The sequence below is a fragment of the Myxine glutinosa genome, chromosome 4 (genome assembly GCF_964187855.1).
Source record: "Myxine glutinosa chromosome 4, kmMyxGlut1.1, whole genome shotgun sequence".
NCBI lineage: Eukaryota > Metazoa > Chordata > Myxini > Myxiniformes > Myxinidae > Myxine > Myxine glutinosa.
In genome coordinates, this window is record NC_136264.1 from 183,868,169 (window position 1) to 183,888,508 (window position 20,340).

At 44.9% G+C, this 20,340-nt stretch overlaps 1 protein-coding gene across 1 annotated transcript in view; it reads left to right on the forward strand.

Annotated features, from left to right (window-relative positions):
* TEX264 (testis expressed 264, ER-phagy receptor) overlaps nt 1-20,340 on the forward strand; it is a 124,834-nt gene that overhangs the window by 35,552 nt on the left and 68,942 nt on the right. The window contains exon 2 of the mRNA XM_078776793.1: nt 5,185-5,403. Coding sequence (XP_078632919.1) covers nt 5,185-5,403 — 219 coding nt within the window. The remainder of the gene's footprint in view (nt 1-5,184; nt 5,404-20,340) is intronic.

A 20,340-nucleotide genomic window follows, 5' to 3' on the forward strand; every position in this document is an offset into this window, starting at 1 on the left:
CGCTAATCTGATACGCCGAGCGGTTCGCATGTCACGTGACCCGTGCCATTAATTCCTATTGAACCCGATTTGAGCGGTTTTATTCATGCGATGCTAAGCCAATGGTGTGAAATGGCGTGCACGGTCAAATGGAAGGAAGAACACAGGTTTATTTACAATTATACAGTGATCAGGGAAAGAGAAGAGACACAGAGCAGATGCTTAATCAATCGTACTTAATCCCCGGACAAGGGCCCACTCACTCACGCGGGGAAAAGGAGGAAGGACAAGTTCGCGCTTCAAATGCGCCATGGCGCCGTTTGCTCTGGACAGCTCGCCGGGCGTGGCCCTCGGATGTTCGCGGCACGTGTGCAGGGAGCTCGTTGGCGTCTGTGGCCCCCGGATGGATCGCCTTCGCAAGCCCGATTAACAGCCACAGAGCGCAGGGCACAGGGAGAGTTCGTGCACAGAGAGAGAGCAAAAACGAGCAACCGACTGACTTCACTCACGCGGGGTCACTGCTCTGACTCAGCTCTTTCTGGGTGTCTCTGACTCTGACTCACTGGGTGACTTTGACTGAGGGACTGGCAACCACACCTCTCACTCAGCTCTGGGGCACTTGGTCACTGCTGCACTCAGCTCTGACTGAAGCTCTGACTCGTTCTCTCTGGGGCACTCTCTCTCTGACTGGGACTTGGTCACTGCTGCACTGCGGCGGGGGGCCCAGGGCAGGGTTTTATAGCCCCGCCCCCGAGTCTTACCCGAATGTTCCAAGCCCCTCCCCTCGCTGCCATTGTTAGCCACTCCCCTTGAGCTCCGGTTGGCTGCTCGCCGCCTACCGGCCACTCCCCTGCAGCTCCTCCCTTGGGTCTGCCAGACTTGTTCCAGGCCTAGCACATGGCATTCTAGCCCAATCGAGGCCTACACTTACTGGCCTGCTCAACGCATACTAACACAGGAAAGGAGACTACGCTTACATTTAATAAGAAATAACTGAACTAAAGCGAGGGGAGGGGCTTGGACATACTACACACATAGCCGGTGGGCACATTCTTATCTATCTATAATGCCAGTAATCTCTGTGTGTCTGTCTGTGACCGCTGTTTCTCGACAACCACGGGTCCGATATACTTGAAACTTGCCAGGTATATTGCTGGGGACCCGAGGATGTGCCTTTTCAAGGTTTCATATTAATCGGACAAGTAGTTAGCGAGCTATGTCCAAAAAACGATTCAACCAATCAGAGAGCAGCGAGCTATCACGTGTGCCGAACGTGGCGAACAGACTGCCTCGGACGGCACATTTGAGAGCGTATTCATTTATTTCACGTTGGCAAACTATGTTGCCGCTATGTTGGCGTTAAACTATGTTTTAAAACTAATTAAAACTAATTTGCGATTCTTTCGCTTTCCTGCGCGTTTGTGCACGCTATGGCGATTTCTTTACCAAACTCCGCAAGCCGTTCGCTTTGGACCAAACCATTTCATGTAAATAGAGGGGGGGGGGGGGGGGGGATTGTCACCGTACTCACAAGCCGTTCGCTTTGGACCAAACCATTTCATGTAAATAGAGGGGGGGGATTGTCACCGTACTCGCAAGCCGTTCGCTTTGGACCAAACCGTTTCATGTAAATAGAGGGGGGGGGGATATAATTTTAGATATATATATAGTACGGGCATGCCCTAGTATTTACAATGCAGAGAACGTAACTTTTATTTACAATTCTATGACCCAGGACCTGCACTTTGAAAAAGAGAATTGGAGGGGAGAGAAACAACACTCAATGTGGCACTTGATGCTTGCATCTTGCATCTTGCATCTTCAGTGTGCGGCCAACAAAACCGGCTGGCCCTGACTGGCATACAGGCCATTTGAAGCATCAGGGCCATCTAAGTCTTTCATCTTCCTTCCTGGCACACAATAGTAAACAATTGCTTTTCCATTGGCCAGCAGTGCCACTCTCACGTGGTCCAACTGCGTGGCATCAGTGCCACTCAACAAGTGGTCCGAAGGTGCAAGATGATTTTGCAGCAAGATGCTACACAGCAGAGGTGCGAGCCACAAGGCTTGTGGTCCATAAGTGTGACAAGGGTGCAGCAAGGTGGGTGTGGCAGCAAAATGCTGCACAGGTCGGCTGCACAGGTGTAGCAAGGGTGCAGCAAGGTGGGGTTGGCGGCAGGGTGCTGCACAGGTGTAGCAGTGCAGAATGGATGCTGCACAGGTGTAGCAGTGCAGAATGGATGCTGCACAGTTCGGCCTCCAAAATGGTGCTGGGGCAGGGAGGGAAGACGAAGCGCAACAAGTAAACGGAAAGGACACAGTGGCCACGAAAAACAAGGTGACCAGGCACCACCATGCCTGGTGCGGTGCGAGGGACGCGGTAGAGCGAGCAGAGCAAACTCGTCCCTAGCCGTCCATACCCCCCACCGTTGGCTACACTACCCTAGCCCCCCTTGTATTTACAATCCATCTGTACGTCCTGTCTCCCATATCCCCCTCTATGCCAAATTCGTCCCCAACTCCCTCCCAGGAAGGAAGGGATGGAACACAACAATGTCTCACTTACGTCATGATGCGTCTTACTCCAAAACGGCTTACAGAGCCTCGGTGTGGAGCTCGTCCTCCTCGGTGACTGGCGGTGGATGGTGCGAAGGGATTTCTTACATCCTAACTACTCTAATAACATTACTCATTTAAACTACCCGGGGTCGTACCCTACCAATCGGCCTCTTTAAACGATGTGGTTCTAAGAACCCGAATTCCCATTGCCCACACTGTGGTGCCCTCCGAATTTGGGTCTCACCCCGCAAATAATAAGAAATAACTGAACTAAAGCGAGGCTACATGTTGTGATGCAACTACCTACGAGGGGGGTTATCCTTTATTCACAAAACCGCAACAATATATACAGTCACGTGAAAAAGTAAGTACACCCCATGTAAAGTTTTGACTTTTTCAACATATTTCAACATACAGCTATTTGATCTTCATTTCAACAATATTGATAGATGAAGGTGATATAATATAACAAATATCATGAAACATTTACATTTTGTAGCCCATTGTATAATTTAAATAAACATAAATGCAAATTTCGCATGTGGAAAAAGTAAGTACACCCTTGGCTCTAATAGGTGGTATTGCCCCCTTTGGCAGAAACAACCTCAAGTAGGCGTTTCTTATAACTGTCTACCAGTCCCTGACATCGACTGGGAGAAATTTTTGCCCACACCTCCATGCAGAATTATTTCAGCTGTGCAATGTTTGAGGGGTTTCTTGCATGCACAGCTCGTTTCAAATCCACCCACAACATCTCTATGGGATTTAGATCCGGGCTTTGACTTGGCCATTCCAGAACCCTCCATTTCTTTCTTTTCAGCTATTCCTTGGTGGATTTACTGGTACTAGGACGTGCCCGTACGTGGGTGCCCGTTCCTTGCCAAAAAAAAAATCACACATCGGCCACGCCTACGCAACAACGTGTTCTGTGATTGGCTGGCCTACCCCGCAACCTGTTCTGTGATTAGTTTGGTAAATAAATCGCCATAGCTCGGTAACTACTTCTCCGATTAATATGAAACCTTGAAAAGGCACATCCTCAGGTCCCCAGCAATATATCTGGCAATTTTAATTGAATTACGATCCGTAATGGCGCGCGCGCTCTCACATCAGCCACGCCTACGCAACAACGTGTTCTGTGATTGGCTGGCCTACCCCGCAACCTGTTCTGTGATTAGTTTGGTAAATAAATCGCCATAGCTCGGTAACTACTTCTCCGATTAATATGAAACCTTGAAAAGGCACATCCTCAGGTCCCCAGCAATATATCTGGCAAGTTTCAATTAGATCGGACCCGTGGTTGTCGAGAAACAGCGGTCACAGACAAACACACACACACACACACACAGACACACACACATACACACAGAGATTACTGGAATTATAGATAGATGCTTAGGGTCATTGTCATGTTGTAAAGTCCACCTTCGGTTGAGCTTCAACTTTCCGACAGATGGCCTCACATTATCCTCAAGCGCCCTCTGGTACAATGAAGAATTCATAGTGGATTCTATGATGGTGAGCTGCCCAGGCCCTGATGCAGCAAAGCTGCCCCAAACCATAATATTTCCACCACCATGCTTTACAGTTCGTATCAGGTTCTTGTGGTCAAATGCTGTCTTTAGTTTTCGCCAAACATGTCTTCTGGTACTGTGGCCAAATAGCTCTACCTTTGACTCATCTGTCCAGAGCACATTGTTCCAGAAGTGCTGGTCTTTGCCCAGGTGTTCATTGGCAAACTTTAGTCTTGCCCTGATGTTCTTTCTGGACAGCAAAGGTTTTCTCCTGGCGTACCTCCCATGTAGATCAAATTTGTGCAGCCTCTTTGTAATGGTAGACTCGTGCACTTTGACATCAACAGTGCCAAGAGCTACATGTACGTCCCGTGATGACATTCTGGGGTTCTTAGAGACTTATTTCAGCATCTTGCGGTCTACTCTCGGCTGAACTTGCTGGGGCGGCCTGGCCTGAACAAGTTGGCAGTTGTTTGGAATCTTCTCCACTTGTAGATGATCCTCCAGACAGTTGAATGATTGATTTCAAATTGTTTGGAGATCTTTTTAAATCCCTTCCCAGACTCGTAGGCATCTATAACCTTCTTTCTGAAGGCCTCGGAGAGCTCTTTTGATCTAGGCATGGTGACGCCGCACACTTCAACAACAAAGAGCAAACCAAACTAAATGTCTCGGGTTTAAATAAGACAGGTTCCTCCAAGATCCTCTCCAACTATGTTCTAATCATTTGCACCTGAGCTGGTGCACCTGATTCTAATTTGAGGTATTTGAAGTAGTGATAAATGTAGGGGTGTACTTACTTTTTCCACATGCGAAATTTGCATTTATGTTTATTTAAATTATACAATGGGCTACAAAATGTAAATGTTTCATGATATTTGTTATATTCTATCACCTTTATCTATCAATATTGTTGAAATTAAGATCAAATAGCTGTATGTTGAAATGTGTTGAAAAAGTCAAAACAGTCAAAACTTTACATGGGGTGTACTTACTTTTTCACGTGACTGTATGTTATTCTCGTATACATTGACATACTTCAATGTAGTTTTCACCTCGTGTAAAACTTGCTTATGTTGCAAACCTGTGTTGTGTGAAACATGTATGCAACATGGGTGTTTTGTTGTTGTAGGTACCTTCTGAGCAAACGAGATATGCCATTGGTAGCATTTTGAGTGAAGGAGAGCCACCGGCCCAAGATTTGGTGAAGATCTATGAAAAGTCCGGCTTCAAAATCTTCTCCTTTCCTGAGGTCACACATGCTGTGACAACCACTTTCCCCTTTGGCACATTCTTGTCAATCTACCTGGCTATTTGGCGTGTCTTTCCAGCCATCAAAACCTACACAGAGGTAACATTGTTTATTTGCCTGCTAGTTCTATTTGATGTTTGTGTTTGTGTGCGTGCGTCGGCGTCCATTAACTGAGGATTGGAATGGGGGTTTTTTATTTTCAATTTTTCTATTTGACCTGATGACTTTAGCTAAAATGAAGGAATTCTAAATGAAAGTTGAATGTCTTTGTCAAAATTAATTGGTTGTAGATTGTTGGTGCATTTTTCTTCTGTTTGGATCGAGTTGTAATTACCAAAGGAAGGCAAATGCTCTCCCAGGCATTCGCTGTTTTGCATCCTTGTTCCAATTCAAAAGTTGCCACAACTTGGCAACAGACAAAATTTAAACTCCTTTCCTTGGCGGTCAAGCCGGTCATATAAAATTTTATTTCTTGATCACATGGCCTTGGATGTTATCTGGATAGATTTTTTTTTTTTACTTCTCTGAGAAATTTTGAATGAAATCCCATGCTCATCTGTGGATATAAAATCATCTACAAAGTGAGGGCTTGGCACAACAGGTAGACTGGACCAGGGTGACTGACTCCTCCTTTTGAAGGTCACTTGTGGTTTTGCTGATCATGGATTAATATATCAGCAGCTTGGTAATTCTCATTGTGAGCTTGATTTCCAGCAGCTTTAAATCCACATTATTAATACAATCAACACTGCCTAATGAAATTCCTGATAAAGGCAGTTGTTACCGACAGATAGTGGACAAAATAATGAAAATACCATCAGGGTACGTGGGCCATACAACATAGATGCAAATTATGGGATACATACGTGACCCTGGCCGGCGCATGAAATATCCACATCGCTTCCGGGCAGTCCTCTCGTCATGTGTGAATATAAGCAGGCTACGGATCAAATCTGGTATTAAGAGCTAGCACGGCCACAAGAGGAGACATCAGTGACTTTGAACGGGGTATAAGTGTTGGTGCGCGTTTGACAGGCACTTCCGTGACAAAGGTCTGATTCTGCAACTGGACCAGACGGCATCAGCCCACGGGTCCTAAAATCCTGTTCTGCTCTCTTCACCCTCTCTTTTGCTCAAGGTCATCTGCCATCAGCTTGAAAATCAGCAAACATTACCGCTTTACACAAAATGGTGCAAAAACAGATCCTTGCACCTACAGACCAATCAGCCATATCCCAATAATCAGCAAGGTCATGGAATCCATAATCGCTTCTGACATTAAATCATTCCTCTTCCCCAATGGCTTCATCTTGGATCATCAATTTGGATTCAGACCAGGTCACTCTACTCTGGACATGCTTTCTGCTGTCTCAAGAATGGATGGAGGTCCTCACCACCAAACAGGAAATCAGAGATATCCTCTTTGACATATCGATACGGTCGGTCTGGCTTTCGATACGGTCTGACACCCAGCTCTGCTCACCAAACTCTCCTCCTATGGTATCCATGGAAACCTCCACGCATGGCTTTTAGACTTCCTCACCGGTCGCAGTCAACGTGTGGCTCTAAATGGAATTCTCTCATCTCCCCTTCCTGTTCAGGCTGGAGTTCCCCAAGGCAGTGTTCTGGTCCCTGTGCCTTTTCTGGTCTTTATCAATGATCTCCCCGACTCTGGCAAATCCTCTCTATCTCTTTGTTGATGACTCCACTCTCTGCTGCTCCATTCTTCATCCCTCAGATCGGCAGTCTGCAGCCTCCTCAGTCTCTGCAGACCTGGAAAAAATTCACAGACTGGTCAAACAAGTTGAACATGTCTTTCAATTCTGACAAATCTCACACTCTTACAATGTCTCTCCCAAAAGACCGTCTGGATAACCCTCCCATCTACTTTCTCAACAATCCTCTCCAAGAAGTTCTGTCACTCAAGCTTTCAGTCTCACTATCTTCCATGATCTTTCCTGGGAAAACCACATTTCCAAGCTGGCCTCCAAAGCCAGTCGCTGACTGGGCATCCTCCGTTGTGTGGAGTCCTTCCATGGCACACCTGAGCTCCTCACCACATACAAAGCTTTCATCCGCAGCTCCATGGAGTACTGCTCTCCCCTCTGGGCTGGTGCTCCTGCCTCACACCAAGCTCGGCTTCACGCTGGAGAAACCAAAGCTTTCAGAATCATTGGTATCTCCTGCTATAAAGCTGATTCTGAGGGCCTTTCACTCGCTCACCGCAGGCTGGTTGGTGGTCTTTCTGTCTTCTACCGACTCCTCTCCGGCCTTGCTCCCCCTGATCTGTCTGTGCTCTGCCACCCACAAATATTCCTGCAGGACGCACAAGATCTGCCAGCAACCCTCTTCTGGTGAAACTGCCAAAATCAAGACTCTCTGCTCACCTTCACTCTTTCATTCCTCTTTTCTCCTGCCTCTAGAACAAACTACCTCACTCTCTTCAATCCCACTCCTCCCTCAAGGTCTTTAAAACAGCTGTTCACCACCATCTCTTATCGTCCCTCATCCAAAACCTTGATCTTTTCTACCCTTGTTAATTCACTCCAGATCCACCTTTTTGAAATACCGACTTCTTTCCTGGAAGTCCTAGCAGTGTCCATTTGTTTTATACCTCTCCCGCCTCCCCCCCAACTTTACCTCCCCCCTCCCCCAAAGCCCTCTCCCTCCCACAGATCTCCCAAATGTCCCTGTTACCTACCGTTGTTGTGCTTGTGCGCTTCCCTCTCTCTCCCCATCTTGTCTCTCGCTCCCTTTATTATATGTTTTATGTGTCCGTTTGTTTTTTGTGATTAATGTTAGCTCTAACCCAAGCCCTGATTTTGTATATATATAAAAAGAAAGCAAGAAAAGAAAAGGTTGAGGAAATTGTTAAAGTCCCACGAGGAACTGTTTCGAAGATGATGTTAGCCTGGGAAAAAGAAGGAAAGACCGTCATCGAAAAACAAAAGTGGACGTAAGCATATACTCGCCAAGCGTGATGAACTAGCATTAGTCCGGACTGCGAGGCAAAACAGGAGAGCAATGACGGACAAACTGTGTGTGGAGTTGAGCATGGGTCTTGAGCATCCTGTCATCAAAAACAGTCAGAAGTGAACATCACAGGGCAGAATACCATAGCCAGGTTGCAATTCCACACCTGCCAATGCTCGTTTGTGGATCCAGGGATGCAAGGAGCATAGGCAATGGACTGCCAAACAGTGGAGGAAAGTGTCTGGTTTGATGAGTCATCCTTCACCATGCCCAACCGATGGATGTGTGCACGTGTGGCTACAGCCCCGAGTAACTGGTTCCAACAGAAAAACGTTCTGGTGATTCTATACTGGTGTAGGGTGCGTTTTCCTGGCATGACCTGGGCCCACACATTATATTAGAACATAGGGTTGATGCAGCGAGCTTCGTTACCGTCCTAAGCGATCTGCATCTTTTTGAGCATGTCTTTCCTGCTGGGAGGGGTGTCTTTCAGGACAACAATGCTCCAGTCTACAGGGTACGTGTTGTCACCGGGTATTTGAAGAATATGAGGACGAAGTTGTCCATCTTCAAAATACAGCGGTCGGGACAACACTTTTAATCTTTCCATGTTTAAAGAGAATGAGAGAATGCACATTCCTTTTGACGACACAATATAGGGTCCGTGGAATGGATGATGTTCTAACATACATAGATGTAATGTACTCCGACCTCGGCTCAATATCTTGAACATATCTGCATTGTACTGGTTTGCCCAATTGGGGTTGGCAGCCAAGTGCCGTGCAATGGCAGAAGAACAAGAAGAAATTGCCGACGGTCCTTGAACGTTTCTTCATGCTTGCACTGGTTGTGTCCAAACCCCCAAGTTCTTAACTTGAATCGCCAGAGGGACATGCTGTTTGATGCAATCAGCCAACCTTTGGGTTGAACGGCCCACGTACCGAGCTTCACATCGGCATTTAAACTCGTATATAACTTTGCTGATTTGTGAGGTGGGCAGCACATCCTTGTTGACTGACGTGAGCAGACGGCGAGAGGTGAAGATTACTCGAGGTTGTACAGCCAGGTACCTGTTTGATACCGTATTTTTGCTTTGTTCTTCAAACCTTCGTGATGATTGTCCTTTCCATGGTATCATGATATATACCGGATATTTGTCAGGACCGATCTCGTTTTCCTTTGTTGTGTTGAGAAACTTGTGCACATACTGTATCTCTTGATTATATACTCCAGATAACCACTGTCACCAAGTATATTCATGATTTTGTCCATTTCAGCAGGAAGATTACAAGGTGAGCAAATTCTCCAAGCTCTGTTCACAAGGATGTTGACCAAGGCAATTTTGTTTCTCGTGAAGTTGTAGGAATCCCAGCGAGTATACTGCCCAGTGAAGGTAGGCTTCCGGTAGATGGGTGTAGTGAAACCACGTGCGGATCTTTCGACCAACACGTCCAAGACTGGTAAAGTGTTTGAAGAGTCCAGCTCCATGGTGAACTTCAGTGCTGGATGGAGAGTGTTGAGCTTTGTTAGGAATGCATCAAATGCCATCTGAGACTCAAAGAAAGCAAAACTATCATCAATATACCGATAGTATAGGATGGGAGCATCCACACCTTGCCGACCAGTAAGTTTCTGCATTTCTTGATAACCCACAAGGATATTCACAAGAACCGGGCCTTATAGAGAACCCATGGCGACACCATCAGTTTGGACATACATAATGTTGTTGACACGAAATTCAACTCTCATTGCTGTGTTCATCAACTCCACAAAGACTTGTTCTGAGATCTGCAGATGTTCCAGATCACTGTGATATAGCAGATGTGCACATATATCAATAATCTCTGTCAGTGGGACATTCGTGAACAAACTTTATATACTGAAGGAGGCGATTATGTTGTCCGCACTTCTTGGTGTTCTAGCACAAATTGCTTCTATTGCGTATGTTGGAAGCAACCTTCATCCATTCCACGGACCCTATATTGTGTCATCAAAAGGAATTTGAACATTCTCTCATTTTCTTTCAACATGGAAAGATTAAAGGTGTTGCCACAGCCACTGTCCATGGTATGTCTACAAATGGTGACTGCTCTGCTTTGGGGGAACCCCACCCCCCCTCCCTGTAAGATATTGGTGCTGGTGAGTCATATTGGTGCTCGTGAGTCACTGCCCTCAACTCCACTCCAGCGAATCAGAGCCAGGAATAGTGGTGACTGAGACAACCAATAGGTGTTCAGATTACCAATTACGTCATGACTGATGAACCAATCAGTGTCGCTCTTACATAGACATGCTTAAATATGCACGATCTTTCACTTTCTCTTGCTGGGAATTACCTTGAGGAGTACAACATGAAAAGCTTCGATTATTCTTATGTCATGTTTGTTTTCTTGTATTTTAAAGTTCTGTAGTAGCAAACATCTGGTCATTTATCCATCTTCCATGACCCTCCCAATCGTCAGACCTCAACCCCATAGAGCATTTGTGGAACTGTCTGGAGAGGTGCTTGAGACTGGGCTTTCTGCCTCCATCAAACTGACGTGATTTGGGGGACTTCCTTGTGGAAGAATGGTGGCATATTCCTGCAGAACAGTTCCAGACCCTTGTTGACTCCATGCCATGTCATGCCCATGGCCTCCTGGATGTATGTGGTAGCCCAACATCCTATTAAGTGACATGCTGTTGGTGTTTCCATTTCTTTTTGGCCACTACCTGTACTGGGTTTTGCTAAATAATACAATTATTTTTAATTATCGTCAAACAAATTATTTTTTGGATTTCCACATCACAAGGTCACGCTCTTTGTTTTGACGTCCTGAGTGAGTCTTCAGGAAGCTCCTATTGTTTTCCGAGGCGAGACCAGCTTACGGTTCCTGTTATTCAATCGGAAGAAAGGCGGAAGAAACAAAGACTGACTTGGGTTCTTGACTTTCCTTTCACCTTCAAACAACGCTGATGAGATGGGCTCGTTCATCCACTTTTACAGCCAAATTAACTTCCTTCGACTACATTACGGTTTTGTCTCACTGATTTTTAATTTGCATTCATATAAAATGTGTCATTTCTTGATTCGCAAATTTATCAAGTACCTGTTTCTCACATCATTCCACCATCTTTACAAGCAGCTCTGGTTAATATCTACCGATGTCTTGTTATTTATTCAGTGATGTTGTCTATTGCATTTGAACTTGCAACCTCTGTGATGCCACTCACATTATCCTTATTCAAGGAACTTTGATACTGGAGAAGGACATTTGGCCCATATTGTTTGCACTTTATCAAGCAGTTGCAGGGATATCACAAAGGAGTTGTATTATATGTCACAATTTCTTTTTTGAAGCGGAGAGTATCTTGCAGACATCACAATCAACATGTTTACAATCACTCATGCATGCCTAAGCTACCTACCAGTTCTTCCGATGTCTTTCCCAATGGCTACCCCTCTATCCCAAATGCTTATAGGTGCCTCGATGTAAATCCAGTTTAAATCTATCTTCTGTTTCTGCTGCCACTACCTTTCCGGAGAGACATTCCATGCATTAATTACTTTGGGTAATTAGTACCAAAAAATGCAATTACCAGTACATAAAAAAAATTAATTCAATGAAACTTTGTAAATGCAATCATTAGGGAATGCATGGAATATGTAACGGTTTTTTTGATTTTAACTCCGATTCATGCCTCAGGGTGGGGACTTTACAGTGACCGGTCAAAACGGAAGAAAAACGTTTAATTTCAAAATTTGATATTGGGTCATTCTTTGTGGAACTTTTTGCCACCTTTCAACTTCGCTTTAGGTGGGAAGCATGGGGATTTGCGATGGCGTGTCATCGACTTTGCTCTAGTTTCTCTTAATTATAGCTCTGATCGACTGATTTCCTTAAATTGTGTTATTAGCCCATTTAAGTTTGGTGACTTGGTATATGATCTGATGTATGGGTTTTGTCCCATCAATGACACAATGTTGAGGTGCAGGACTTTAATCCAACCATACCTGAGGCCATTTGTTCTTGCAAATCCTGGTCGAGCATGCTGGTCCCACTGAGGTTCAACTGAAGAGTGCCTTCAGGTTTGCCTTGCCTTTGAGTACCGTATATACCGGTGTATAATACGCACCCGTGTATAGTACGCACCCCCAACTTCCACCCTAAAAAAAAAATTAAAAAATCATTCATTCATTTTCAGATTACAGTGGCGTAAGTCTATGCATTTGTACACAAACTTTAAGTAGCACAAAATGAACATTTTGAAAGGAAAAAACAAACAAACCTCTATTTAGCTATATGTAGTCAGTATTCTGTTACACACGCGTCAGTGTCAGATGTGCATGCAATCGCGGGAGCTTCTTTGCTTCATAGAAGAAAGGAGAGAGTAGGGAGATTATTAAAACATTCTTTATTGTGGAGTTGTGGCCCTCCCAAACTCTTCTGCAGACTGGCAGACGGAGAGTTTGAACGCTGAAGTGTACAATCGCCTTGACATCTTGATCTTGATCTTCTCTTCTCTGGAACTGGATAGAACGTATGAAGACGTTTCAATCCGAGCTGACGTTTACGGTGCCATGTCACGTGACCTATGACGTCATAATTAGGATATGCATCCAATCAAGTGACATACTGTGATTGGTCAAAGTTTCAACTCAATCGATCGAAAAATGACGGAGATGCATTTTAAAGGTTTTCATAAAATCCAATATCGCGGCCATGTCACGTGACCTATGACGTCATAATTAGGATATGCATCCATCAAGTGACATACTGTGAAATCTGCCCTATAATTTAGGATTGCTACACAATTGCAGTCGTAAAATAAAAGACCTTCAAAATAAAAGACCGATGTGGCTTTTCAGAGCGGGAAAAGCCGTTCTATTCACATTCCGGAAGCGGCGTTGCTTTGAGCGGCAAATCCATAGAAAGCACGTAATGGTACAAAACCCACTTGCCATCCGGCGTGAACGAGCAGCAATGGCGGCCATGCATGTCGGCGCAATTGTGCATGACGCAACGGGGAAAACGTGCAACTGAGATCGCTTTTCGTAAAATACTTTTATTCGTAAATGTATTGGAAAATTGTCTTGTTTTGAAGCTGAGTTTTTTTTTTTCTATCCCCGTGTATAGTACTCACCCCCAACTTTTGACTTTTTTTCCGATAAAAAGTGCGTCTTATACACCGGTATATGCGGTATATGTCACGTCAGATAAACCCACAAAAAATCGTTTTGCACTGATGTCGCCCTATACTTGTTGCTGAGTTGAGCATGCTGTTCTTATCACATGAATTGCTCACGATTTTCCCAAAGCCATCAACGTTGGGTCTATGTTTACCACAATGTCCAATGATGTCGGTGCATTTGGGAAACGACCGGGATTACCACGAATGTATTTTCGTTTTGCTGTCAAATAAGCGAATGTGTTAGTGTGTTACTCACCTGAGAATCCTCAACTGCAATTTACCAGGAGAAACTACCTAAATGTATGGCTAGTTATTCGAGGAATGACGAAGGCCTGACAAAACAACATGTACGGCACACATTACCTCATCACTTGTATCTGTGGCTGCAAGCCTGGTAATGCCTGAAGGGTGCATGTGAAAAGAAGAGGTTGCCAAAAGAAAATAACAAATCAACCCTAAGCCAGGGCAGTAGAGAATAATTGGAGGTAAATGGGGGAATGGGGTCTCTGCTCCTGTAGGTGGGCTGGCTGGTGCGGAAACCAGATGAGTGGCACAGTGAGGAAACCAGATGAGTGGCACAGTGTTGGGTGCAGGAAACTGGTGCGGAAACCAGATGAGGGCACAGTGAGGAAACCAGATGAGTGGCACAGTGAGGAAACCAGATGAGTGGCACAGTGAGGAAACCAGATGAGTGGCACAGTGAGGAAACCAGATGAGTGGACAGTGTTGGGTGCAGGAAACTGGTGCGGAAACCAGATGAGGGCACAGTGAGCAAACCAGATGAGTGGCACAGTGAGGAAACCAGATGAGTGGTACAGTGAGGAAACCAGATGACTGGCACAGTGAGGAAACCAGATGATGTGGCACAGTGAGGAAACCAAATGAGTGGCACAGTGAGGAAACCAGATGAGTGGTACATTGAGGAAACCAGATGAGTGGCACAGTGAGGAAACCAGATGAGTGGCACAGTGAGGAAACCAGATGAGTGGTACAGTGAGGAAACCAGTTGAGTGGTACAGTGAGGAAACCAGATGAGTGGCACAGTGAGGAAACCAGATGAGTGGCACAGTGAGGAAACCAAATGAGTGGCACAGTGAGGAAACAAGATGAGTGGACAGTGTTGGGTTCAGGAAACTGGTGTGGAAACCAGATGAGGGCACAGTGAGGAAACCAGATGAGTGGACAGTGTTGGGTGCAGGAAACTGGTGCGGAGACCAGATGAGGGCACAGTGAGGAAACCAGATGAGTGGTACAGTGAGGAAACCAGATGAGTGGACAGTGTTGGGTGCAGGAAACTGGTGTGGAAACCAGATGAGGGCACAGTGAGCAAACCAGATGAGTGGCACAGTGAGGAAACCAGATGAGTGGTACAGTGAGGAAACCAGATGACTGGCACAGTGAGGAAACCAGATGATGTGGCACAGTGAGGAAACCAAATGAGTGGCACAGTGAGGAAACCAGATGAGTGGCACAGTGAGGAAACCAGATGAGTGGTACAGTGAGGAAACCAGATGAGTGGTACAGTGAGGAAACCAGATGAGTGGCACAGTGAGGAAACCAGATGAGTGGCACAGTGAGGAAACCAGATGAGTGGCACAGTGAGGAAACCAAATGAGTGGCACAGTGAGGAAACAAGATGAGTGGACAGTGTTGGGTTCAGGAAACTGGTGTGGAAACCAGATGAGGGCACAGTGAGGAAACCAGATGAGTGGACAGTGTTGGGTGCAGGAAACTGGTGCGGAAACCAGATGAGGGCACAGTGAGGAAACCAGATGAGTGGTACAGTGAGGAAACCAGATGTGTGGCACAGTGAGGAAACCAGATGAGTGGCACAGTGAGGAAACCAGATGAGTGGCACAGTGAGGAAACCAGATGAGTGGCACAGTGAGGAAACCAGATGAGTGGACAGTGTTGGGTGCAGGAAACTGGTGCGGAAACCAGATGAGGGCACAGTGAGCAAACCAGATGAGTGGCACAGTGAGGAAACCAGATGAGTGGTACAGTGAGGAAACCAGATGACTGGCACAGTGAGGAAACCAGATGATGTGGCACAGTGAGGAAACCAAATGAGTGGCACAGTGAGGAAACCAGATGAGTGGTACATTGAGGAAACCAGATGAGTGGCACAGTGAGGAAACGAGATGAGTGGCACAGTGAGGAAACGAGATGAGTGGCACAGTGAGGAAACCAGATGAGTGGCACAGTGAGGAAACCAGATGAGTGGTACAGTGAGGAAACCAGTTGAGTGGTACAGTGAGGAAACCAGATGAGTGGCACAGTGAGGAAACCAGATGAGTGGCACAGTGAGGAAACCAAATGAGTGGCACAGTGAGGAAACAAGATGAGTGGACAGTGTTGGGTTCAGGAAACTGGTGTGGAAACCAGATGAGGGCACAGTGAGGAAACCAGATGAGTGGACAGTGTTGGGTGCAGGAAACTGGTGCGGAAACCAGATGAGGGCACAGTGAGGAAACCAGATGAGTGGACAGTGTTGGGTGCAGGAAACTGGTGCGGAAACCAGATGAGGGCACAGTAAGGAAACCAGATGAGTGGACAGTGTTGGGTGCAGGAAACTGGTGCGGAAACCAGATGAGTGGCACAGTGAGGAAACCAGATGAGTGGACAGTGTTGGGTGCAGGAAACTGGTGCGGAAACCAGATGAGTGGCACAGTGAGGAAACCAGATGAGTGGACAGTGTTGGGTGTAGGAAACTGGTGCGGAAATCAGATGAGTGGCACAGTGAGGAAACCAGATGAGCGGACAGTGTTGGGTGCAGGAAACTGGTGTAGAAACCAGATGAGGGCACAGTCGGCAAAAAAGAACTGTGGAAAAATATAGCTGGCTCGTGCTTCATGGCAAAGCGGCTCCCATCTCTCGTACTCTCCGAAACTGCAGCTGTGAGCTTCCCTTCATGATGTACCTTTCTCTCGTCCTGCTTTCCAACTCCTCATCTGTCCTCTTCCAGTTTGATCTGTCCCTTCCCTTCTGTCCGTCTCTGGCTCTGCACCACGGCCTCCCTTTCTCATCTTGCTCAGAACCATGGGTGAGGTGGGTAAACACAGGCTTGGGGGACTCCATGCAGCTCTAACTACTTAATTGACATGCTGCCGTAACTCCTAGATTGACATGCGACCTCGAACATGCAGTCACAAAGCCCTTCCAAGGTGAAACTGACAGCGTGAAATGATTGGCATTTCCCATCCATATACATCACTAATCCTCCCCTCCTTCCCCCTCCCCCTTGCAATTTCCCAGTAACAATATTTTGCTGATGTATGGAGGAGTGTTTTGACAAGAGCTACAATGCCTAACCTTTCTTTGGTACCTAATGAGTAGATCGCTTCGTGCGTCTTTCATACCCAGACAAGCACACTCTTGCGGGCTGCATTTGAATGCTTTTGATCATGTACGGAAGTGTATATATGCTTGTTCCGTCTTATTCCTTTCTAAATCTCCCTTCCGCAATACTCCTGGACAAAGATTTAATGTGTTCGCTTTGGAAAGAATACAACTTGGTATTAAAAATGTAACTCTTTGCTGCTTTTCGTGCATCCCGTTTATTCTTTTCAATTTGACCATGCGATTCCAGCATCTGGTGCAGTGTTGCTGGCCATTTGGCATCTGACACTGCCGGCCCGCCTGTGGGAGTTGCCTCTTGGCAAGGCTCTACCCACGCCAGACCGCTTGCTTCATTAGGCTGCACTTGAAGAGCTTTGCAGGTGTCGTCAGGGCATTTTTCCTGAACCAAATTGTTCGTTTGCCTCGTTTCCTTTATTCGTCAAGGTGGTAATTATTTCCTGCAGTGATATTTGATAAATTCCGGGAAATGGTCTCGTTTTATCTGCGTGTGGTTGTACTTGGTCTGTCTCTTTGCTTTGTGTTGATGACTTTTGGCATGCTGGTAAGACTTCAAATCTCCAAATCCTTTTCAATTATCACGTGTTTGGCATTTGCGATGTGTAACAGGAGGCCCACCCAAAACAGGAAGCAGTCCTTCATATTTGGCCTCATTTTTTGCTCATTTATTGTGTGTGTGTGTGTGTGTGTGTGTGTGTGTGTGTGTGTGTGTGCGTGCGTGCGTGTGTGCGTGCGTGTGTGTGTGTGTGTGTGTGTGTGTGTTTTCGAAAATCCACTATACTGTTTCTCATATTAGGCTATGAGCCAGACCCCCCAAATTGGCCGGTCGGTACCATACAGATGGAGCAAGGCTCATTGTGATTTTTAGCAAGATATATGTCCCTAGATATGAAAAAAAAGTGATAGCAGTGTATAACTCTCGGCCATCTCTGTGTTATCACCCGAAATATTATTATAGGCTATGAGCCAACGGGGTTGGTCGGTACCATACAGATGGAGTAAGGCTCATTGTGATTTTTAGCAAGATATATGTCCCTAGATATGAAAAAAAAGTGATAGCAGTGTATAACTCTCGGCCATCTCAGTGTTATCACCCGAAATATTATTATACGCCTGCTTCGCTTCGCCAAAAAATGTGATATTTGCTAAAATTGGAATAAATATTTGTTTTTAAGGACCACAGAGTGCCAATAATTTGCATACTGGATGCCAACTAATATAGTAATAGAAAATAGAACATTTGTGGGGGTTATTTATCAAAATATTGATATAATGACAAAAAATATGTTAAATTTAGTGAAAAAGTGGTCGAAATCGCTTCGAGTTCAGAATTCACATTGTACATTTTTGTCAATATTTCAAAAATGAAAACTCCCAGAGTAACATTTGACCCCTCAAAATCTTCGCAAGGAACCACTGCATTGGAATATATCATTACTTTGTAATATGGTGGTTGTTTGGGGCACATATTTTGGCAAAGTCTGGCCTCATCTCTGGTTTGTTCTTCCATTGCGATTGTACGAGCAATACTGGGCAAGCACGAACACCACCACCACCACCACCACATTACCTGGAATGACAAAAGGAAATAACAATTTAGTTGGGTAATACAGATGGAAATACAGTAATGTTTAACCCTTTAGCACCTATAATATCAAAATTAGGGGGTATGGTTGAACATATTTTGAACTTTGCCAAAATATGTGCCCCAAACAACCACCATATTACAAAGTAGTAATCTATCTATAATTCCAGTAATCTCTGTGTGTATGTTTGTATGTCTGTGACCGCTGTTTCTCGACAACCACGGGTCCGATATACTTGAAACTTGCCAGGTATATTGCTGGGGACCCGAGGATGTGCCTTTTCAAGGTTTCATATTAATCGGACAAGTAGTTACCGAGCTATGTCCAAAAAACGATTCAACCAATCAGAGAGCAGCGAGTTATCACGTGTGCCGAACGTGGCGAACAGACTCTGCCTCGGACGGCACATTTGAGAGCGTATTCATTTATTTCACGTTGGCAAACTATGTTGCCGCTATGTTGGCGTTAAACTATGTTTTAAAACTAATTAAAACTAATTTGCGATTCTTTCGCTTTCCTGCGCGTTTGTGCACGCTATGGCGATTTCTTTACCAAACTCCGCAAGCCGTTCGCTTTGGACCAAACCATTTCATGTAAATAGAGGGGGGGGATTGTCACCGTACTCGCAAGCCGTTCGCTTTGGACCAAACCATTTCATGTAAATAGAGGGGGGGGGATTGTCACCGTACTCGCAAGCCGTTCGCTTTGGACCAAACCATTTCATGTAAATAGAGGGGGGGGATATAATTTTAGATATATATATAGTACGGGCATGCCCTAGTATATTCAAATGCAGTGGTTCCTTGCGAAGATTTTGAGGGGTCAAATGTTACTCTGGGAGTTTTCATTTTTGAAATATTGACAAAAATGTACAATGTGAATTCTGAACTCGAAGCGATTTCGACCACTTTTTCGCTAAATTTAACATATATTTTGTCATTATATCAATATTTTGATAAATAACCCCCACAAATGTTCTATTTTCTATTACTATATTAGTTGGCATCCAGTATGCAAATTATTGGCACTCTGTGGTCCTTAAAAACATATATTTATTCCAATTTTAGCAAATATCACATTTTTTGGCGAAGCGAAGCAGGCGTATAATAATATTTCGGGTGATAACACAGAGATGGCCGAGAGTTATACACTGCTATCACTTTTTTTCATATCTAGGGACATATATCTTGCTAAAAATCACAATGAGCCTTACTCCATCTGTATGGTACCGACCAACCCCCTTGGCTCATAGCCTATAATAATATTTCGGGTGATAACACAGAGATGGCCGAGAGTTATACACTGCTATCACTTTTTTTTCATATCTAGGGACATATATCTTGCTAAAAATCACAATGAGCCTTACTCCATCTGTATGGTACTGACCAACCCCCTTGGCTCATAGCCTATATATTTAAATGTTTATTCTTTGTTGATGTGATTTTAATGTGTTTGTTAAACTACATTTATATGATATTTTATGTTTGTTCAACTACATTTCAAAGCATGAAAACCACAAACAATATAATTAATTGTACAGTAACGGCTAGATGTTACAAGTTAAAAGAAACTAAAGAATTGATTACATGTAAAATCTCAAATATAGTTTACCTATTGACCTGTAGCAAATGTGCGATGCAATATGTTGGTGCATTGATGGGTTGACTGACTGCCTGGACGCAACTGAGGTTGTGGATCTACTGATGTACCATCTATTGATGTGGATCCATGATCGAGGTTGTGGATCCACCGTTTGGAGAGGTCCTGGGCTGAAAGGATCGAAACCTCGAGGAAGAACGGTGCCCAGCTGATGATCCATGCAGTCGAGAAACGAGTCAATTGCTTATGGGTTAACGTTCTTACTTTCGGTGGAGAAACTATGTTTGAGGTTTACAATTTAAATAAAGTTGAATATGGGATGTTGTGAAATTAACATTATTTACAACAA